At 52.4% G+C, this 23,139-nt stretch overlaps 1 protein-coding gene across 2 annotated transcripts in view; it reads right to left on the reverse strand.

Moving 5' to 3' along the window:
- GALNT16 (polypeptide N-acetylgalactosaminyltransferase 16) overlaps nucleotides 1-23,139 on the reverse strand; it is a 97,415-nt gene that overhangs the window by 33,812 nt on the left and 40,464 nt on the right. For both annotated transcript variants that reach the window (XM_062181290.1, XM_062181289.1), the window contains exons 2-3: nucleotides 3,270-3,427; nucleotides 381-479 (exon numbers count right to left, since the gene is read on the reverse strand). In XM_062181290.1, coding sequence (XP_062037274.1) covers nucleotides 381-479; nucleotides 3,270-3,427 — 257 coding nt within the window. The remainder of the gene's footprint in view (nucleotides 1-380; nucleotides 480-3,269; nucleotides 3,428-23,139) is intronic.

A 23,139-nucleotide genomic window follows, 5' to 3' on the forward strand; every position in this document is an offset into this window, starting at 1 on the left:
GAGGAAATGAGGTGAACGGGGTGCTACTGGACCACAGACAAAGCTGGGGAGGGGGCGGAAGGGGCATCTCTCTCTCTGATTCCCCAACAGGCCCCTACTGGGCTGATCTCTGCTCTCCTGAGACTTCTGCTCCATCCCTGCCCCATCCCCCATGCCCTTGACCCCTGCATTTCTATACTTAGGCTCGACCCATGACCGTGTGTTGGACGGCTCTGAGCTCTGGGGATCCCCTTGACTCTGGCTCACCAGTCCCAGTTTCTCAAGACAGGTCTGCCCTCCAGGGCCACTGGGTGACAACACCTCATCTCAGTGACCTCCCTTTGCCAGAGACAGGCTGTGCAGGTCCCGTGAGGCCATAGTCCCGCTGGGGGTGGGCTCACCTCTTCACCGTGCGCAGGAGGGTGGAGCGGGCCTCATTGTGGAAGGTGATGATGACGCTGGTGGCCGGCAGGTCCAAGGAGTAGGACACAGACGGGCAGCTGAGGAGGGAGCAGGGAGGTGAGTGGCATCCCCAGGGCCAGCTTGAGGCCTTTCTCTGTCTGCCACCCCCCTGGGATACTTCTTCAAGATGGAGAGGGCCAGGCAGAAGCCAGGACACAGGCCTCACCTCCTCCATACCACCCCAGCCCACACTGGCCAACTGGGGGTCAAGGAGAGAGAAGAAGCGGCAGGTGTCATAGGAGGTGGGGGCTCTTTTTTTTTTAAGATTTTATTTTAAGGGTAGAGTGACAGAAAGAGAGGGAGAGAGAGGAAGAAATCTTCCACAGTGGCAGGGCTGGGCCAGGCACTTGGCCATCTTCCACTGCCTCCCTGGGTGCACTAGCGAGGAGCCGACTCAGAAGCAGAGCAGCCAGTCCTGGAACCAGAGCTCCTAAGGGATGCTGACGCCACACTCAGTGGCTTGACCTCTTAGATCACAACACCAGTCCCTGCCCCTCCCCAGCAGCTCAGGGCTCCGTCAGCTCCCAACACCACGTGTGGGTCTGCTGGTGCCGCCTTCTCCACAGAGGGAATGAGGTCATTGGCACTGCCGGGCCTCCACTGGGCCTTGCGGGCGGGTGCACTACGCTGGACCGGCCGCACTCTTCATGATCACGCCTGCTCTCCAGCCATCCCAGCAGTGACCATCTTCCCCCTGGCTCTGATCCCACGGCCCACAGTGCACAGCCCGAATTCCCAGGCCCCTTCCTGCCTTGCAAAGCAGACCGGATCAGACAGGTAGGAGCCCCACGGGCCTGGCACCCTCATGGGAGAAATCCTGAGGCTTTAAAATCATTGTCCTCTGGGAGACAGATGTGAGTGGCCATGGCAGGGGCAGGAGTGGACCTGGCTGGCTGGGAAGGCGCTTCAGCGAGAGGCCCCGTCACCTGTCCCATCTCCCTGTTCTCTGTCCCCATCAATCTGCTGCCCAAGAAGGAGGGACTCTGGATGAGGGTGCCCATTCTCTTCCTGCAGGGGGCAAACTACCCCCAGCCTGTCTGGAGGGCGTACTGGAACTCCACCTACCCCTCCCACCTCCTCTGCCAGGTGGCCCTGCGGGAGTCAGATCTGTAAAGACGGCTGAGGAATTCTAGAAGGGTCTGTTTGCTTCAGGCCCATCGTGTGGGTTTGGGCTGTCGGGTTTTCTCTGTGACCCTTGTAGGTCTGTCTGCAGAGCTTTCTACCACTCTGCTGCTCACAGTGGGCTCCCTGGGCTGTACCAGGAACTCGGCCCACAGTCTGGCATCCAGCAGCACTCCATGGCTCACACCAGTTCCACCAGAGGATGCCCTGCTTGTCAAGGTCAGCATGTCCTTTGCACCCTCTGCACACACACACACACACGTGCACACATGCATACAGTCACACCCCTCCCCCACACTCCGGATCTACCTCCAGCCCAGAGAGCGCCCGGCAGCAACACAGGGCACCTCCCCACCTGCCATGGCCTTGAATTTGGGATCTCATTTAAAAAGCTGTACACAGCTGTACACCCCCTTTAAGGTTCTCAGTGAGCACCTGGGAAGGTTCCCAGAGAGATGGACTGGGAGGATGGGAGGCGCCTCCAGGGGCCAAGCCCTTGATTCACAGACTTGAATGGGCAGATCCTCCAGGCCATGGGTGCGAGACTGGCCATGGCTGGGGCTGCCATGCGGACAGAACCTGAGGGGAGGCTGCCCTGGGACTGACTGGGAAAGGACTTCTGATGTCCGGAAGTGGCCATGAGGTCCCGGGGGGGGGGGGGGGCCTGCCCAGCCACAGGGTCACTGACATGTTTGGGGCATGAGAAGTTTCTGAAAGCTGACAGTGGTGATAGGACTTCCCCAGTCCTGGGTCCATCCTATCCCACCCAAGCTGCCCCAGCCCACTGGACCCCAGGCATGTCTCTGTGAGTGATAAGGAAGGTGCTAGAACCACCCTCCATCTGCACTGTCCTTCCATCTACCCTGGAGCCAGGACTAGACGAAGGCCCTGCCTCGCTTTGAATCGAGCTCCTGTGGGTCATCCTGAACTGAAGCTGGATGGTGGTGAGCTCCAGCAGCACCCTCCAGTGGCTGGACCTCGGCACGGAGCACAGAGGAGGTGCCAAGGTCCTGGGGCCAGCTTCCCAGGAGGGGAGGGTGCTGCGGGGGTGGGGGCAGGGCGGGTAGCATGCTCAGGCAGAGGAAAGAGTTATGAGGGAGGGGGCGGGGGACAGGGGAGGGTGGGACTATGGGGGCATGAAGGGCCGTGGTGGAGGGAGGATGGTGGGTGAGGCCAGTCATGGGAGAAGGATGTGCTCCAAGATCCAGAGCTCAGAAAGAAGAAAGACCACAGGTGGTGGCTCTCACACTCTGGACAAGAGCAAGGAGGTGGTGAGGGACTTGCCCTTGGCCCCCGAGCTGAGTCGGAGCTAGGATTGGATGCAGGCGTCCTTGGTCCTGGGCCAGGAGCTCTCCTGCCTCACCACCCTGCCCAGGAGAATGAAGGGCAGGACTGGGGTGCACTGCTGGGAGTGGCTGAGGGCTGGGGTGCAGGGCAGGAGGAAGGGATGTCAATGGGGGGGTCGCCCAGGGCAGGGCTGATGGCTCCTCTTCAACCCAGGTACCGCCAGTAGGGCGCCAAGAGCACCTGGCCCGCCCACACGCCCAGCTCCCCCCGCCTCCCATGGTTCCGGAAGGTCACTCTTCCTGGAGTGCCAGACTGAGGCAGGTCCCCAGAGCGCTGATGAAATAAAGAGGGGACAAGCAGGCTCTGAAGGAGGAGCCCGCCGGTGTCAGCGCCCCCGCATGGGAGCCAGCAGGCCATACCTGTAATGGCGGGTGTCGCGGATGGGCCGGTCTGGGCTCAGCTTGTCGCTCTCCAGCTGGTTGAAGGCGTGCTGCCTGTAGGGGTCCTCTCCCGGCTTCAGCTGCTTGGCCGACAGGTAGGCCTTCTCATCGAAGCCCTTGGAGGGCGTCCCTGTCACCTGAGACAGAGGTTAGTGTCAGAGGGAGCCCCAGGCGTGAGCATCCCACCGTGTGCCAGGGGCGCAGGACACACCAGGCGGCAGCTCACTGTTCCCTGCCACTGGCACCTCACCCCAACTCTGTGTGGAGAGCGTGAGCTACCCCACTGTACAGAGCAGGCAACTGAGGCATGAAAGGCTTTTTTTTTTTTTAAGGTTTATTTATTTATTTGAAAGGCAGAGTTATAGACACAGAGAGGAAGAGAGAGCGTTTCCATCCACTGGTTCACTCCCCAAATGGCCATGATGGCAGGAGCTGAGCAGGTCCAAGCCAGGAGCCAGGAGCTTCTTCCAAGTCTTTCATGTGAGTGCAGGGGCCCAAGCACTTGCATCATCCCCCACTGGTTTCCCAGGCCATCAGTAGGGAACTGGATGAGAAGTGAGCAGCCGGGACTTGAACCTTTGCCCATATGGGATGCCGGCTTTGCAGGCACCTGCCCCTGTTGCTATTATTAGTAAGTATTATTTTCTGAGCGCATATGACACACCAGGCCCTTTGCTCAGGGTGATGACACAAATACAGACAAGTCAGAAATGGACCCCACTCTCAAGAATTCACATACTATAGGGTGGGTGTTTGGTGCTGTAATGAAGACACCACTGAGATGCCGGATCCAATATCACAGTGCCTGGGTTCGAGTCTCGGCTTTGCTCCCAAATCCAGCTTCCTGCTAACGTGTGCCCTGGGAGGCAGTGGATGACGGCTCAAGTATTTGGGCCCCTGCTGCTCCCACGGGCTCGGTACACAGGAGGTTCCTCACCAGGGCTTGGCCAAGCTGCTGCAGAGAAAAGCAGGCCCCACAGAGCCCAGGCAGAGCCTGCAGGACTCAAGTGCACAGACATTGATGCGCCCTCTCGGGGACTTCCCTTGCTGCTGAAATGGCCCCGGGCATGTGCACTGAGCCCACGGTGCTAAGTGCTGGGGAGTGATGGATGGCAGGTATCATGGCCCAGCCCCCCTTGCTCCTTAGCCACACCCTCCCCCGCACTCCCAGAGTCTCCAGTGAGTCACACTGGGGAGGAAAGCATCTGAGATGAATGCATGGAGAGAGGCATCCTGACATCTCACTCCTGGAACCGACACTGGCGGATGTTCCCCAGAGTGCCGCGAAACAGCATCTATCCTGGGGCCTCCCAGCTGCAACAACTCCTCCCGACCAGAGGCCCCAGGCTGGAACTCTGGGCCCCCAGGGGCATCGGGAAAGTGGGTGAGAATGGCCCATCCCCTGAACCCTTGCATGAGCACCCACCTCCCAGCCTGGAATGGATGGCCCATGGCAAGCCTGCTGAGGGCAGAGCCCATGGGGGAGACCCTGCTGTGTGTACTGAGCCAGCCCCAGACTAGACCCAGATACTCAGGATGGTGGTACTGTGCACTGTGACATTCGGAGTTGGTGTCACCCCAGGGAATGCACAGATGTGGCAGAGCTTCCCATGGCTTAAATCCATGTCAGGAAAGACAGCTGGGGAAGGAGGAGGGAGGGGGAGAGGAGGAGAGAGAATGTTCGGGCTTGAGCCCTGGCTCGCCTAAGAAGGATCCGAGCCATTCAACGTTGAGAGCGAGAATGAAAGGGAGAGCGAATGTTTGCGTCCTTCCCACTTGGGGAAATACTGGGTGCTAACTACCCCACTCCCACGTTCCCAGCTGGGGTGTGGGAAACAGACAGGAGCCTCCCATTGGCTGAGGTGCTAAGACTGCGGAACTACAAGGCTCGGGAGCTCCCAGAGTGGGCACAGCACTCCATTCTCTGAGCCAACGGCAGAACACACCCGTGTTTGCTGATTCAGGACCTGGGAGCATGCCGGGGCACAGGAGACCCCTGAGTCCTCAGCCCACGCTCAGTCACTGTCCGGGAAGAACTGACGGAGAGCACCCTGCTCCCACCAGGCGCTGGGGTGCCTGCTGCCAGGGCCGGTTCTCCCATCTGCTTATGAGTGCTTCAGATCCCTCCCTCCTTCCCCCCTCCTCTCCCTCCCTCCCTCCCTTCCATGGTCCAGGGTCCCAGCTGTGAGACAACTTGGAAGGCAATGTCCCAGGCCCACTCCCTCCCAGAGGTCTGGGCTCCCTCCCCATGGTGTCCCACAAGGCCCTTGGGTTTGGAGCTGAAACCTCAATGCGCCTTGAGTCAGCTGCATTGAGGGGGACACCGAGGGAGGCCTCTCCAGGGCTTCTACTTCCTCCTCAGACTCCCCCTGACCTCACCCCGGTCCCCACCCCGAGCCCTTCTACCTCTGACATCGGAACCCCAGGTGGTATGCCCTAGTGGAGCTCAATCCCTGCCAGCTCACAAGTCCCTCCTTTTGTCTTCAGCCCCATTCTTTGACCATGAGACTTCCGGGCCTCTGAATGTCTCACGGGGGCCTCTCACTCGGAAGCCCCCAAGGGATTCCTGATTTATCCCAAAGCAGCTGTTTCCCCTGCATTCCCTCTTGCAGAGACGGGCAGTGTTGCAAGTTCAGGGTCACCCTTGGTGCCCTTACCCACGCTCTGCAGCCTGAATTCTGATCTACCCTGGGATCCATCCACAGGTGGCGTCCTAGGGACATGCCGCTAGTATTAACCCCACCACCATCTATTGAAATCTACTGTGCAGGGGGTTGGGAATATGGGAATAAGCCAAAGGCAGCATGGCCCCCAGAAGAGGAGTTCAGGAAACTCACTGCTTTCCTGCCCCCTTCCATGTCAGGAACGGCCATGGAAGATCACCAAGGGGAAACCCAACCCAACCTTGGTGCCTGGGCAGCTGCAGAACTGGCCGTAGGGCCTCCCCCACCCCACCCCAGTTGGTGACCACTGACTGGTGACCACTGAACGCAGTCTCCCTTCTCCCCTCTTCTAAAGGGGTTCTCATCCACACTGCTTCTTAAGTCTCTTGGCGAGGAAGTAAATGCACCATTCAGAGCCACGGGCATTGCGCCTGGAGCAGCCTGAGAGACAGGAGAGCCTGGGCTTGGAGCCCCCGGGTGGCACTGGCATTGCTGCCCTTCTCGAAGGGATGCGGGTACTGGGGGCAGCTCATGCACTCTCATGTCAGGCAGGGGCACGTGTCACGTGGTCCTGACATCTGTGCTCTCCTTGCCACTAGACCGTGAGCTGCCTGCACCGGGCACCTAGTAGGCACTCAGCAGGCCTGGATAGAACAACGGATGGAGGATGAATGAGCACCTAAACAGTGTCCCTGCTCTCAAATTATTTGTGATCAACTGGGGAGAAAACAAGAGCGAGCAGAGGGACGCCTCTGACACATCCTGTGACCTTCAGTGCCCTCTGCTGCACACAGCATAAAGCCCGGAGCGCCCAGCGGCCCACAGGAGCATCTAGGAGCGGCGCCCTGACACCCTGCCTCCTGTGGCCTCTGCCACTGGCCCTGCTTGCTCTGCCGCAGCCACACTGGCCTCTCGGCTCTGTCTTAAGCCCACAGGCACCCTCCCCCTTAGCCCTTTTGTTCTTTCTGGAAGACTCTTATCCCAGACACCTGCAGGGCTCTGCTCAAATCGCTTCCCCCCCTCTGTGAGCCTTCCCAGGCCAGCCCATGTAAAACGGTGACCTCAGTTCACCTGCTGCTGGCCAGGCTGTCATTCACCATCCTGCTGTCCCACCAACACGCCAATCGTGATCACTGGGGCGTGCACAAGACACAGGAGGTCAATGTTACTACTGCACCCCTAGGTACAGTGATTGGCTCAGGTATGGGCATCTGAGTCTGTCTGAGCCAATCAGAATCTCCTCCTGAGACTGTTTATTTACATTTGAAAGACAGAAAGAGGGAGCACAGCGGCCCAAGGGACAGGGCACCCTATCTGCTAGTTCACTCCCCAGATACCTTCACAGGCAGGGCTGGGCTGAGGCTGAAGCCAGGAGCCAGGAATTCAATCAGGGTCTCCCCTGTGGGCGGGAAGGACTCAGCGCTTGGGCCATCCCTTGCTGCCTCCCAGGGTCTGCAATAGCAGGAAGCTGGAGTGGACGGCACAGCCCAGTGGCCTGAGATGGGATCCGGGCCGCCCACGTGGCACCCAGTGCTCACCGCTCCCTGAGACTGTCTGTACAATGAGCTCTTTTCATCAGTGCTGCGAAGCTTGGGAAATGAGGCTCTTCCTGCCATTACCTGGAGAAATCTTGTCTGAAGAATGGAACCAGGAAGAGACCATCAAAGCCAAGAACTGGAACAGAAGGACTCTAATACAGTATGTGAGTCCCTGGATCCAGTTCTCTGTGTCTGTCTGTCTCCCTGTGTACATACATCTTCTGTTGTTGTTGCCGCTAACTGGTTGGAGCTGAGTGTCCTTCTGTAGGAATCAAGTTCAGTCCTTTCAAGGAACAGGAAGTCACCCTCCAAGAGTACAAAGCGAGTCAAAAACCAAACCCAACAACCGAGCCACGGACAGCCCTGACACAAGGTAGGTGGCAGCCATCCCCTTCTCTCTGGCATTGGGCCCGGTGGCTTGAGTCCAGAGCTGGGTGGGAAGAGGGCTCTGTTCAGGCTGTGAGGCAGGGGGCTCCATCTGGACCATGGCTTCAGAAGCCCTCGCGTTGCCATGGTGAGGATCGAGGGTTGGGGACACAGTGAGTGCTGGCCTGATGAGCCTCCCACATCCTGCAGCCTCCTGTAGAGAGGGCTTGGCTGAGCCACCCTCTCCCCTCCAGGGACCGCCAAACCCAGCACTTCTGCGTCCAGTAGGGTCCATAACATCAGAAAGAGCTGGAGCTGAATAGCAACTCTTCCCCACACCACGGGAGGCCTGGCTTCTCTTGGAGAGCTTCCTTTCCAGCCCATCTCTTGGATTAAACATTGAAATTTGCCTGACTGGCTTCAGATATTTTCTCCCTGATACATTTGCCTATGGCTGCTTGGCCTGCTAAATTTAGAAAACAAACAGCCAAGGGGGAGGCTTAAAATAAGACTGAAAAATATTTTCTGTTTCATTTTCATCAGAAACAGTTCAACCCAAATCCCCCAACCTTGTAAACTTTCTTTTTAAGACATATACATACCCCTCAGTTTTAGTTTTAAACAACTCTAACTCCTTTTAAATAATTGCTGTCCAATTCCTTTTTATTGCCTGTAAAACAGGTACCTGCTGGGTTTGCCTTTCACTAAATTTCAATGAAACTGCACATAAAAAGGCCCTGGTCCTATTTTGTGGCTGGCTCTTGATTTTTTTTTTTTTTTTTTTTGAGTCTGCTATAAACCAAAAAACACCTGGTGAACAAAGTGTGCGCCCCCCCCCCCCTTCCCCGTCTCCTGGGAGTGCAGTCTCATCAGAAGCTCTGTCCCAAGTTGAAAGACAGCCATTCATTAGCAGAGCCTGGAAGCCAAGTGCATGATTCAACATCTCTAAGTTCAAGGGCTCAGGTTGCGGCTGTCCCAGGTGAAAAGGCTGACCTGCCTTGGGAAGCAACCAGCCCAGAGCTCTCACCTAGCCAGACCAGGTGGGGCGAGCAGCACAGGGAAGGAAACTCGGGTTGTGTACAAGGGAACAGGGTCCCCGAGGAGCCTGCCTCGGACATGCCCCCATCTTCCACTCCACAAGCAGTAGCTACAGTGGTGAGCAGCCAGGGCCGTGAAATCTGGCCCGGGCCTGGGGGAGAACACCAGCTCTCACGGCCCTCTGGCCTTAGAAAGTCACTTACGCTTTCTGAGTTTGCTTCTCCACCCGGGAAGATGGGAGTTACGAAGATTAAAGGAGGCACTGTATCGTTATCATTATTACTTTGCCTGCCTTTTGACCAGCTCTCCACCTTGGCCACACGTTAGAATCACCTGGAAAGATGTTTATTACAGCACTGCGCACAGTGGCCAAGAAATGGAATCAACCTAGGCCGGCGCCGCGGCTCACTAGGCTAATCCTCCACCTTGCGGCGCCGGCACACCGGGTTCTAGTCCCGGTCGGGGCACCGATCCTGTCCCGGTTGCCCCTCTTCCAGGCCAGCTCTCTGCTGTGGCCCGGGAGTGCAGTGGAGGATGGCCCAAGTGCTTGGGCCCTGCACTCGCACGGGAGACCAGGAGAAGCACCTGGCTCCTGCCATCGGATCAGCGCGGTGCGCAGGCCACAGCGCACCAGCCGCGGCGGCCATTGGAGGGTGAACCAACGGCAAAAGGAAGACCTTTCTCTCTGTCTCTCTCTCACTGTCCACTCTGCCTGTCAAAAATTAAAAAAAAAAAATGGAATCAACCTAAGTGTCCACCAACGAGTGAATGAAGAAACTGTGCTGTATAGACATAATGAAATGCCATTCGGCCATGAAAAAATCAAAATCCAACACAGACGAACCGGAGGACACTGTGTCACGGGAACTGAAGCCAGGCACAGGGAGACAAACACCACACGCTCTCAACTACATGAGAACTTTACAAGCTGATCTCACCCAAGAAGTAGAAAATAGAACGGCGGGTACCGGAGACTGGGGAGTGGGGGAGGCGGAGAGATGGAGAGAGACTGGCTGACTGGTACTGAGTTCCAGTTGGAAAGGGTAATTCCCGTGTTCCATTGCACAGTAGCGTGACTATTGCACACTTCGAAATAGAAGAGAAGGTTTTAAGTGTTTTCATCACAAAGAAACGACGGGTGTTTGAGGGGATGGATTTGCAAAATCCTCTGCTCTTATCACATAGTAGTCAAACAAATTGAAACATCACTGTACACTCCATAAATATGTACAAGTATTGTGTCAATTAAGAAAAAAACTAAAAAAGAATGACTTGGAAAAATGTTTAAAAGGCTGATGTCCAGGTCACACTCAAAGTGACCTGAAGGAGACTCTTTGGAGGTGGGACAAGCACAGGAGGTCTTAGAGCTCCAGGCGGCTCCAAGAGGCTTCACTGAGAGGGGCCACACGATGGTGGGGGCCACCCACCACTGGCTGGTGAAGTCACAGGGTCTTAGGAGCTACCTCCTCTGACGGCCCCTCCCCCATCCCCACCGCCCCCGCCCAAGGAGCCTCACGGTGAGTTTGGATCTTCGGTCTGTATTTGTACTGGCGGAGCCTCTGCCATCACTATGGAAACCCACCACCTGGCAGCTCTTTTGTCTCATAAGCCTGGAAGGCTCCCATTAATTACAAATGGAAGGGCTTGGAATAGAGGCTGCCTCGGGGACTCCCACCTAGGACCTGCAGTTAGCTGTGCAGTCCTGACACGTCTTCCCCCTGCGTGCCGACGACCCACACCAGGGGTCTCACCAAGGAAGGGGTCTCTGAGTTCCAGCGGCTCCCCCAAGTCCCCAAGGTTCCCCCTTAGGAATCTGAGCAACCAGGGTTTTTATTCAAGGCTGGGACAAGGAATCAAGCTTCCATTCCAGATAGTCTCTGCTCAGATCCAGAGAGAACTCCAAGTTTAACAGGCTTCTCAGGCCCCCAGTCCCTACCTTCTGCCCAGCCCATAGGCCAGCTGGGGTTGGAAGGCTTCTGAGGACGGTCCCTACCAGAGACTGGTGGTATGACAGCCATGCCAGGTGCTTTCACAGACATAAGTTCAAGTCCTCCTGCTAAAATAGGAGCTTGTCTTATCCTGAGGTCCAGAGAGGGGCCACACCAAGTCCAAGGTCACGGCAGCTGAGCAGCCAGGTGTGGCTGGAATTGAGGCTGTCTGCCTGTTGAGCCAAAGCACAAAGCCTTTTCTGTGCCTTCCGACTACTCCTGGGCTCAGACGCGCCCGGCACTCTCTTGCAATTCTTGCCTCCAGTGCCCAGCACACAAGCTGGCCCTGACAAGTGCAGGCAGGAAGCTGCCTCCCTCCTTGGCTCAGGGATCAGAGCGTCAGCCCATGGCTCAGCTGGGGACTTGCCCAACACTGTCACCTCTTGGCCTGAACACGGACTTGGAAGCACCTCTCTGCTTGCGGCTCAAAAGAACACAGAAAAAAGGCAAAATTACAAGTGTTTGTGTTACTCGGACGAAAATAGCACATAGCTGGATTTCCCCAGGTCAGCCTGGGCCTTTCTGGGTCTTCCCAGCTGGGGACATCCTCCGGGACCTGCTGACCCTTAGCTGTGCTCAGAAGTCGAGTAAGACAAAGCTGATTCCTGCGCAGGGTCTTCCCTGCCCAGTTACAACACAGCCACGCTCTAGGGCTGAGGGAGAGAGATGAGATGAATTCTGAGACCAGACAGCCTCGGGGGGGGGGGGCCCCCAGGCCCCAACAAACACCCTCCCAGCTGACAAATGGCACAGGTCAACACCTGTTGTGCCGTAGTTTCATGTGTTAAGTGTCAGGGTCCGCGCGCTGTTGCTGCATTGCAAAGTCAGGATCTACTCAGCCGAGACCTGCCAGGTGTTCACAGGAAACCAAAGCAAAAACGGGCCATGCAACGCACAGAACACACACGGTGGCTGCTGCAAAGGTAGTGACAGCCTCCTGCCCCGCCTCCTGAGGTCAGGTTCCATCCATAAGGACTCAGCCAGGCCCGAAGCATCAGCCAGGTGTCTCAGTCTGTAACATTTTTCAGAATAAAGGGTCCAGTCAGGGTAGTGGCCCACGGAGTGTGTAACTGGTGTGTGGGTCAAATTTACAAGGATGGGGCTGGCGCTGTGGCGCAGCGGGTTAAAGCCCTGGCCTGAAGCGCCAGCATCCCATATGGGCTCCGGTTCTAGTCCCAGCTGCTCCTCTTCCGATCCGGCTCTCTGCTATGGTCTGGGAAAGCAGTGAAGATGGTCCAAGTCCTTGGGCCCCTGCACCTGCGTAGGAGACCCGGAAGAAGCTCCTAGCTCCTGATCAGCGCAGCTCCAGCCGTTGCGGCCATCTGGGGAGTGAACCAGGGGATAGAAGACCTCTCTCTCTGTCTCTGCCTCTCTCTGTAACTCTTTCAAATAAATAAATCTTAAAAAAAAAAAAAAAAAACTGCACTCTTAAAATGGAAAAAAAAAATTTACAAGGATGTTTCCTATGGCTTGAGACTAGTAATTAAACCATCAAGTTCTACCCATTGGACAGAACAGGACAGAGACACGTTTTTAAATCAGATTAAGCATAAAGACAAACAGCAGGAAAGGAGAGCTCGGGAAGGGGCAACCTGCCCTACGTGTGACTTTTTTTTTTTTTGGTGGGGGGAGGACTGCTGTGATTTGCAGGTGTCCCCTTCCTAAATCTATGTTGAATCCTGATTCCCACGGTGGAGGTATTGGGAGGTGGCACCTTCGGGGAAGTGTTGGAGGCGCAAGGCTCTGCCCTCCAGAGTGAATCCAAGCCCTTAGAACAGAAGCTCCAGTGAGAGTTCACCCTTTTGCCCTTTTGCCTTCTGCCAGGTGGAGACACAGCGCTCGTCTCTCCCACGCAGCGTCAGGGCACCAGCTTAGAAGCAGAGAGAGCATCTCTCGCCAGACACCAAACACACCGGCACCTGAGTCTCGGAATCCCAGCCTTCAGAAGTAAGAGAGAAACGCTTCTGTTGTTCCTAAGCCAGCCAGTCTGTGGAATTCTGTTAGAGCAGCACACACAGAGCCACTGCTGGGACAGATATACTGTGTCCCTCAAAAGGACCATACCCCTGGACTGGCATCTCCTCCTGCAATATAGTGCCAATGTACAAAGCTACCATACAAATCTGGAAAAGGATGGTGCTAATTTTTTTTTAAACGGACTTGTTTTGATTGCTTTCGGGACATGCCAAAGGCGCAGTGTTAATTCAAGGAGAAAAGAGAGACACAAATGTTTTGATCACAGCATGTCACGGATCGGTGCAATCCGATCAGTGCACAGTGCGCTGAACCGTACCCTGCCAGCCTGCAACAACACGGCCCCGTGTATTGTGATGTGATCCCAACCAGCCACTTGCCCTGGGTGTTGGTCCGAGTTTGCCTTTATGGTCACCCAGCCTGTACTTAAACAGACCTTGAAGGAAGACATAGCTTGACTCCTGAGAAAGACTCCATGATGGAGAAATATAAACCCTCTGACTTAATCAATGTAGTCCTCATCAAATAACAACGGGGGCGGGAGGGGTGGGCTGAGGGGGAGCTCAGCTGGAAGCATTTAAACATGAGAGAATAATCAGGAAATCTGAAAAAAAAATTAAGGATGGAGAAATAGCCCTATTCATCTATTAAGACATATTGTAAGACTACCAACTACCTATAGCAAAATACTATTGTTGTAAAGGGAAACAGATCAATCAGAGAAAATACCGTGGTCAGAAGAGACCCAGGTACACACCAAGGGTTGACAAGATACAGTTGTGGGGCTGGCACTTCAGGTAAAGCAAATGCTTGCAGTGCGGCATCCCATATGGGCGCTGGTTCGAGTCCTGGCTGCTCCACTTCCAATCCAGCTCTCTGCACTGGGCTGGGAAGCAGTGGAAGATGGCCCAAGTCCTTGGGCCCCTGCACCCGCGTGGGAGACCAGGAGGAAGCTCCTGGCTCTTGGCTTCAGATCGGCGCAACTCCAGCCATTGTGGCCATCTGGGGAGTGAGCTAGCAGATGGAAGACCTCTCTCTCTGCCTCTCCTTCTCTCTCTGTGTAACTTTGATTTTCAAATAAATAAATGAATCTTTAAAAAAAAAATACACAGTTGCACACCAGTGGTGGTGAGGAGGGAGACAGATGTTGTTCAGTGGCAACAAGGAAATGAACAAAGCTGAGCACATTTCTGAAACCAAAATAAATTCCAGGTGGCTCCAACATTACTTTAATTTTTTAAATTAACTAATTAATTTTAAATTAAAATTTAATTTAATTTTTCAAATTAAAATTTGAAAAACAAACTAAAACTAATAACAAAGGGTTCTTTTTTTAAATCTTGGACATAAATCCCAAATTCTATACAAGAAAACACTATCTAAGACTTAGCATTTTCATAAGGCAAAGCATTACAATACAGACATCACCTTGGGAAAAGAAATATTAGCCAAGTATATGTCAAGGAGCTAACTTCTTTAATATACAAAGAGTCTGTATAAATAAAAAAAAGCTCGACTAATTTTAAAAAACATAGACCTAAGGGATATGAAGAAGGAGTTAATAGAAAAATGAAATATAGTTGCCAACAACAAATAAAAAATGTTCAACCTCACTGATTATTAAATAAGTGCCAATTAAAACAAGACATCACTTCTTAATGATTCATCTGACAAAGTTCAACAACAAATATCAATGCTCAGGATTTTGACAATTCGAAGAAATAAAAGTTCTTGTACGTTGGTGGGTGATGAATTAGTACAATAGTGATAAAGGCGTGTTTGGCAACATCCCCATGTTTAGTGCTACTCTGACTTAGCAAGAGTTTCGTTTTTAGGTGAGAATATAGCTGGTTTTCCTGAGCCATGCCCAGAGTGCACCTGTGCTTTCAGGAGCCCTGCTGAAGTAGCAGTTGTCTGCGTTAGATGAGATAGGCATTAACCTCACTATAGTTAGTCACAACTAAAGTGTGTGAAATGCACAAATATATCAATCGCAGCATTATTTGTAATAAAAAATGCTGAAGATAAATGTCAGTAGATGGCTGATTAAATAGCCTGGTTTATCCTTACATTAGGATTCTTTTTATTTTAATTTTTAAAAGTTTTATTTATTTACTTATTTTTATGTATTTGGAACTCAGAGAGAGAAAAAAAAATGTCTTCCATCCACTGGCCTATTCTTCAAATGCACACAACAGCAGGAGCTGGGCCAGGCCGAAGCCAGGAGCTGGAACTCCCTCCGGGTCTCCCACACGCATGGCAGGGACCCAGATACCTGAGTCATCACCTGCTGCCTCCTAGGGTGCGCATTAGCAGGAAGTTGGATCGGAAGCAGAGCGGGGACGCCAATCTAGCACGGCAGTGTGAGATATGGATGTACCAAGTGGCATCTTAATTGCTGTGCCAAATGCCCACCCTAATTTTAAAATTTTTATTTATTTGAAAGGCAGACACATACTCACACACACACGTGCCCGCACAAAGAAAAATCTTCCACCTGCTGGTTTCATTCTCTAATTGCCCACAACAGCCAGGGCTGGGCCAGGCCAAAGTCAGGAGCCAGGAGCCAAGACTTCCATCCAGGTCTCCCACACAGATGGCAGGGACCTGGAGCTATATCACCTGTTGCCTCCCAGGGAGTGCATTAGCAGGAAGCTGGAATGGAGAGCAGACCCAGGACTCGGCCCCAGGCCCTCCAATATGGGATGCAGGCATTCCACACAGCCATCTACCCACCGTGCCCAGCGCCCATCCCCTTATGTGAGACGTCTAAATGAGTGTTGGAAGGAAGAGCTTAGATATAGCCAGTGTGATTCGTCTTATGGAAACTGCCCGGACAAATGCAAACGCACACATGTATCTGGAAAAACGCATGGCCAACTGCCGAGTGGTCGTCCCCTCTGCCAAGCAGCCCTGGAGTGAGTTGGAAAATGGAAGAATTCTAACTTTTCCTTTGTATAATAAGTCATATGTTTTTGCAATATGACATTTGTTCTTTTATAATAAAATTTGTTGGGGTGGGGGGAGAGATGAAACTGAATGCTTTTCTACCTAAAATGGTGGAGCTAGCTACTGTCAGCATCAGGAGTGAAGGGATGGATGTGACATCTGGGGACGGGGTGTTCACTCCCGGGGGTGCATGCGGAGGGAAGGCAGCACTGGGGTGGGCACAGGAGATGTCTCCCAGGGGAGTTCACCATTCAGGTGACCTTTGGAGACCCACTGTGAGTCCCTTAGTCTCACTCCAAAGTACAAGCTTGACAGTTGCAACCAGGGCAGGAGTGGGGCCAAGTCTGTCTGAATGCCACGTTCACAGCCACGTTTTCACCGTAGCCAAGTGAGGGACCAACCTAAGTGTCCGTGTCAGATGGACAGATAGTGACCACATGGCACACACAGGAAGGTCCACTATTCAGTCTTCAGCAAGTAGGAAACTGCAACCACGTGGAGAAATCCAGAGAGCAATATATACCTTGAAATAAGCCAATCAGAAAGACCTCATGATCTCACATATACAGGAGTTCTTGGAAAACGAGTATCATCAGAAAGAAAAAAAACTAGGCGTGGATTTCAAGAGTTTTTCACTAATATAAACTTATCTTCGAATTCTATTTTGCACAATCATTTTGAAGTACCCTCTATCATGAAGCTAAAGCAATGGAGCTCACAGAAGTAGCGTAGATGGTGGTTGGGGCAGGGGGATGGGGAGATGAGGTCAACAGGTAGGAAGCCTCAGTGAGATGGGCATATAGCGCTGCTTTTCTTCGACACCTGTTGCCCAGCGTGGTGAGTGCCATGCATTTCAATGCTGTTGGGAGGGTGGATCACTAATGTTCTCATCTTGGAAGATGTCAAATGTTTGAGATGATGGATGGGTTGGCTGGCTGGATCTGGTCATTCCATGTTGGACCCAAAAATCCCAACAGCACTTTGTATTCTGTAAATCAGTACAACCACATTTGGTCAACATAATTAAACACACACACACACACACACACTCACACACACAGGGAAAGCAGGGGCCTACAAGCTAAGCTCTGGTCAAGGGCCATCAGCCTGCTCTGTATTGCAGACTCCAACCACAGAACACTCCGGAGAGGTTGGTGCTTAGGCACGTGGGCGGCCAGTACCATGTCTTTTTTCCATTTTGTCCACTTTCAGTACTTTTTTTTTTTCATCTTTATTTTCTCTAAAGCACCTGGTGTACTTAACTTAGTAACTTAGCTAAAGGGGACAGGCAGGGCAAGGAAGGCTGCAAAAGGCTATCAGCCCAGTCCCTCAGGCTAGGCCACAAGCTATTCTGCAGCCAGTGTGAGCTGACCTGAGCCAGCAGTTTTCAGCTGTAGGAGGGAGGTAATGATACTGCCTGGAGCTGTTGAGCACTGGAAACAAAACTGTGGCATTGGGTCCGTGGGAGGCCCTCCTTAAAGGATTGAGTAGGGGGAGAGGGTTGAGCGCCTGTCTCCAAGGCCTCTTCCACCTGGAACGTTAAATGACCTCAGCCCATCACTGCCCAGTACACATTTATGGCAGATCAGGGAACAAATATCCAAACAGTGAGGGCCGGGGCCCTGGGCGCGTTTCTCTGTGTGTGACCTATCTCTGCTCAGCACACAGTGAGTGCTCAGGGTGTATGCACCTGGAGACATGTGCGCACCTGAAGATGTGTGTGCAGCAGGAGATGTGTGTGCACCTGAAGACGTGTGTGCACCTGGAGACGTGTGTCCACCTGAAGATGTGTGTACAGCAGGAGATGTGTGTGCACCTGGAGACTTGTGTGCAGCAGGAAACGTGTGTGCACCTGGAGACGTGTGTGCAGCAGGAGACGTGTGTGCACCTGGAGACGTGTGTGCACCTGAGACGTGTGTGCACCTGGAGATGTGTGTGCACCTGGAGATGTGTGTGCACCTGGAGACGTGTGTGCAGCAGGAGACGTGTGCACACCTGGAGACATGTGTGTGCACCTGGAGACGTGTGTGCAGCAGGAGACGTGTGTGCACCTGAAGACGTGTGTGTACCTGGAGATGTGTGTGCACCTGGAGACGTGTGTGCACCTGAAGACGCGTGTGCACCTGGAGATGTGTGTGCAGCAGGAGACGTGTGTGCACCTGAAGACGTGTGTGCACCTGGAGATGTGTGTGCACCTGGAGATGTGTGTGCACCTGGAGATGTGTGCGCACCTGGAGACGTGTGTGCAGCAGGAGATGTGTGCGCACCTGGAGACGTGTGTGCACCTGAAGACGTGTGCGCACCTGGAGACGTGTGTGCACCTGGAGACGTGTGTCCACCTGAAGATGTGTGTACAGCAGGAGATGTGTGTGCACCTGGAGACTTGTGTGTGCACCTGGAGACGTGTGTGCACCTGGAGACGTGTGTGCAGCAGGAGATGTGTGTGCACCTGGAGACGTGTGTGCACACCTGGAGACGTGTGTGCACCTGGAGACGTGTGTGCACCTGGAGATGTGTGTGCATCTGGAGACGTGTGCGCACCTGGAGACATGTGTGTGCACCTGGAGACGTGTGTGCACCTGGAGATGTGTGCGCACCTGGAGATGTATATGCACAATGTGCCCAGAGAGCTGGCCTCTGCAGAAGCTGGAGGAGCAGCCAGCAGCTCTGATTTTTATTTTTTAAAAAATTAGCTATTTGAAAGGCAGAGAGAGAGAATCTTCCATCTGTGGATTCACTCCCAAAATGGCTGCAACAGCCAGACAGAAGCCAGGAATCCAGAACTCCATCAGCGGCTCCCATGTGGGGTAGGGGCCCAAGCACTTGGGCATCCTCCACTGTCTTCTCAGATGCATTAGCAGAGAGCTGGATTGGAAGCAGAGCAGCTGGGACTCGAACCAGAGATCTGATACGGGATGTCCGTGTTGGAAACGGCAGCTTATAAAGTGTCACCAAGGGGCCAGCACTGTGGTGTAGCGGATACAGCCGATGTCTGCAGTGCCAGCATCCCATATGGGCGCCGGTTCAAGTCCTGGCTGCTCCATTTCTGATCCAGCTCTCTGCTATGGCCTGGGAAAGCAGTAAATGATGGCCCAAGTCCTTGGGCCCCTGCAACCGCGTGGGAGACCCAGAAGAAGCTCCTGGCTCCTGGCTTCTGATCGGCGCAGCTCCAGCCACTGCAGCCCTTTGGGCAGTGAACCAGTGGATAGAAGACCTCTCTCTCTCTCTCTGCCTCTGTCTCTCTGTCTTTCAAATAATAAATAAAATATTTAAAATAAATAAATAAGGCCGGCGCCGCGACTCAATAGGCTAATCCTCCGCCTATAGCGCCGGCACCCCGGGTTCTAGTCCCGGTCGGGGCGCCGGATTCTGTCCTGGTTGCTCCTCTTCCAGTCCAGCTCTCTGTGTGGCCTGGGAGTACAGTGGAGGATGGCCCAAGACTTGCATGGGAGACCAGGAGAAGCACCTGGCTCCTGCCTTCGGATCAGCGCGGTGCGCCGGCCGCAGCAGCCATTGCAGGGGTGAACCAACAGCAAAGGAAGACCTTTCTCTCTGTCTCTTTCTCTCACTGTCCACTCTGCCTGTCAAAAAATAAGTAAATAAATAAATAGTCACCAAAATGGTACTTGCTCAACCCTCGGGGGCCTGGAGCTTTAACAGGGAACACAAATGCTAAGGATCTTTAGACCAGGAGCACCCCAGGAAGAGGGTTACCCTGCAAGCGCCCAGGGGGCTCTGGCCAAGGGCATGAGCCAGGCGTCTGGCGTGCCAGCTTTAGGTCCGAGAGGGACACAAAGATATGTTTTATTGTAGCAGAAGAGTCCCCCGTGGGGAATGGCATTATTGCAAGTTAATGGAGAATAATGCTTTTCCTCCTTACCCAGCATCTTTGAATAGTACATTAAATTGTTTTTAAGCCACAAGAGTGGTTATTAAATGAGTACCCTTTGGAAGACAGTCTGGCAGTATGTTTCTTGTGCTCTATCCTTTGGCACATGGCCTTTCTATTTCATTCTGTCTACTACCTCCCGCCAGCCATGGCAAAGGGCCTAAACCTCCCTTTTCCCCAGAAGATTTAAATTTAACTTTGGGGAAGAGGGAGTAACATGCATAAATATGCCCTCTCACTCAGGATCCCTACACTACTCATGATTCAAATTACAGATAAATATTAGGCACAAAAATGTTTAGTGTTATTTATAAAAATGAAAATTTGAAATCTGAAAATAATCTAAGTATCAACTGAGGAAAGAGTAAAAAATTATGTTGCCATCAACTGAATAGAATCTTTGGCAACCCTTTTTAATACCTGCTGTAGGCTGTGGGGAAATAAGTACTCTCTGTACACTCCTCTTTTTTCTTTTTAAGGTTTATTTATTTATTTATTTGAAAGAGTTATCGAGAAGGAGAGGCACAGGCAGAACGAGAGGTCTTCCATCCCCTGGTTCATTCCCCGACTGGCCACAACAGCTGGAGCTGCGCTGACCTGAAGCCAGGAGCCAGGAGCTTCTTCCAGGTCTCCCACATGGGCGCAGGGGCCCAAGCACTTGGGCCATCTTCTACTGCTTTCCCAGGCCATAGCAGAGAGCTGGATGGGAAGAGGAGCAGCCAGGACTAGAACCAGCGCCCATATGGGATACCAGCGCCTCAGGCCAGGGCTTTAACCCGCTGCGCCATAGTGCCGGCCCCTGTAACTCTGCCTCTCAAATAAACAAATAAATCTTTCAAAAAAATAAAAAAAGGATGATGTAGACATCTTTAGCATCGAAAGATGTTTGCCATCCACAGTTAAATGGAAGGAAAAACAAGCAAAAAAATTAATATGTGCATTGTGATTCCATTTTTGTTTATCTAGATGTTCTAATTTATCTTAATGAATAATTGTTACCTGTGAAATCAGAGAAAAATGACGGCAGCAGGATTCACTACAAAAGTTCTGTTCCAGCACCAGCAACGCTTGCACAATAGTGGGAGGAAAGGGCAGGATACAGGCTGTACCTGCTGTGGAGTTGCAGTGATGGAAAAAAGATGGCTCTTGACAAAAAAGAAAAATACTGAAAAATAAAATAAAAAACACTGAAAATTACTGAAAAATAAAAATTGTGATCTGTTAGTGTAGGGGATTGTGGGTAATTTTCTTTCCATTCAAGTTGTTGTTACTGATTACGTGATTTTTATTTTTTGAGTGGAAAAAAAAAAAACCCTCCTCTTTTAGACTTTTTCCTCCGTGACCTCTCCCTGCCTTGGAATGACTGTCCTTATGGTAAGGAAGTTACGTGCTAAAAATAAGGCCGTCCATGGGTCTAGCAGGCAGCTGACTGTTCCTTCACATGGGAAAGCGACGGTCTCTTCCACCAAAGGCTACGGATTCCTTTTCCTGACCCTGGGTGAAGTCTCTACTTTCTCTCTCCAGTTCCCCATCAGCACTGACCCCTGACCTCTGGCCCCTGACCCCAAGCAGCCTGATGATGTCAGGCTAACAGGAGTGCCCTTGGGGTTCGCTGGCACTTTCAGCCCCTTCACCCCCACTCTTAGCTATCTTGAACTCCAGGAATAAAACTTGCCAACCTTGAATCGTAATGTCTCAGAAGCCTGCCGGGGCAGAAACTGGCATAGACCACTGTTTAAACCCAAGCCAGGCAACGGGAACATCAATGTCACTGAGCACTTATTTATTTTAAAAATACTTGTATTTTATTGGAGAGGTAGAGAGGAAGAAGGCATAGCTTCCATCCGCAAGTTTACTCCCCAGGCACCCGTGGCTATGGCTGGGATGAGCCAGCTGAAGCTGGGAGCCTGGCACTCAATCCAGGCCTCCCGCGTGGGTCCGGGAACTTCGTTACGGGAGCCGTCGCTGCTTCCTCCCAGGGTCTGCCTCAGCGGGAGCTGCGGTCAGGAGCTGCAGCCAGGGACTGAACCCATGGACTCCAAGGTGGGTCTCCGCGTCAAACACCTGCCCCTACACCGCGATGGAGGGGTCAGTGCTTGGGTAGCCCCTCCAGAAAGAGGTGCTGTCACACAGGAAACAACCTGGCCAATGCACCCAAAGCCCTAAAATGGGCACAACTCCTAGTCCAGCAGTTTGGATTATTTTAGGGTCATATAAAATAAATATATGGAGATGTGTGGCACAAAGAGATGCTGCTCGGGTTTGGTTATTGTAAGATTTATTTATTTATTTATCAGAAAGGCAGAGTTACAGAGATGGAGAGAGAGAGAGAGAGAGAGAGAGAGAGAAAGTCCACTGGTTTGCTCACAAAATGGCCACCACAGGCCAGAATGAGCCAGGCTGAAGCCAGGCACCTGGAACTGAATCTGGATCTCTCAAGTAGGCGCAGGGGCCCAAGGACTTGGCCCATCTTCTGCTAGTTTCCCAGGCACATTATCTTTTTTTTTTTTTAGGTCTATTTTATTTATTTGAAAGGCAGAATTACGGAGAGAGAGAGGGAGAGATCTTCCATCTGCTGGTTCAATCCCCAAATGTCCACAATGGCCAGGGCTGCAGCCAGGTTGAAGCCAGGAGCCAGGAGCTTCATCCAGGTCTCCCACGTAGGTGCAGGAGCCCAAGGACTTGGGCCACCTTCCACTGCTTTCCCTGGCATATTAGCAGAGAGCTGGATCAGAAGTGGAGCAGCCAGGACTTGAACTGGAGCTGAAGTGGGATGCCGGTGTTGCAGGTGGCAGCTCAACCCGTTACACCAGAACGCCAGTCCCCTCCCAGGCACATTAGCAGGGAGCTGGGTTGGAAGTGGAGCAGCTGGGACTCTAATTGGTACTCCTATGGGACGCCAGTGCAGCAGGTGGTAGCTTACTCCTCTACACCATAATGCTGCTACCCTCAGTATCTTTTGTGATAACAAAGCATGGCAAATAATCAAAATGCCCAACAATAAGAAACAAGTAGGCTTACTTATGCCATGCTATAAGGTCATCATATAAAATACAATACATCTAGTTAAATTAGAATTTCAGATAAGTGACAATTTTTAGTGTTAAGTACATCTCATATATTATATAGGATATAATTATTCCAATGTATTCGTTGCTAATCTGAAAGTCACATTGGGACATTGTTATACTAAAATGTTGTTTGTTATTTATCTGAAATAAATTGACTGGGATACCCTCTAGTTTTATTTGCTACATCTGGTCACCTTACATACCCATATAGTAGAATACTATAATCATTGAAACTCATGTCTTTTTTTGGGTCAGTGGCTTTGCCCTTGTGTCTCTTCTCCCCTGTGTTTTACCCGGAACTTCCACTTTTTATCTCTTGTATTCCAGACTACTATGTCAGAGTTGTTTTGAAAACAAGGAGGGGCAGGCATTT

This window comes from Lepus europaeus, chromosome 22, assembly GCF_033115175.1.
Source record: "Lepus europaeus isolate LE1 chromosome 22, mLepTim1.pri, whole genome shotgun sequence".
In the NCBI taxonomy this organism is placed as follows: Eukaryota; Metazoa; Chordata; class Mammalia; order Lagomorpha; family Leporidae; genus Lepus; species Lepus europaeus.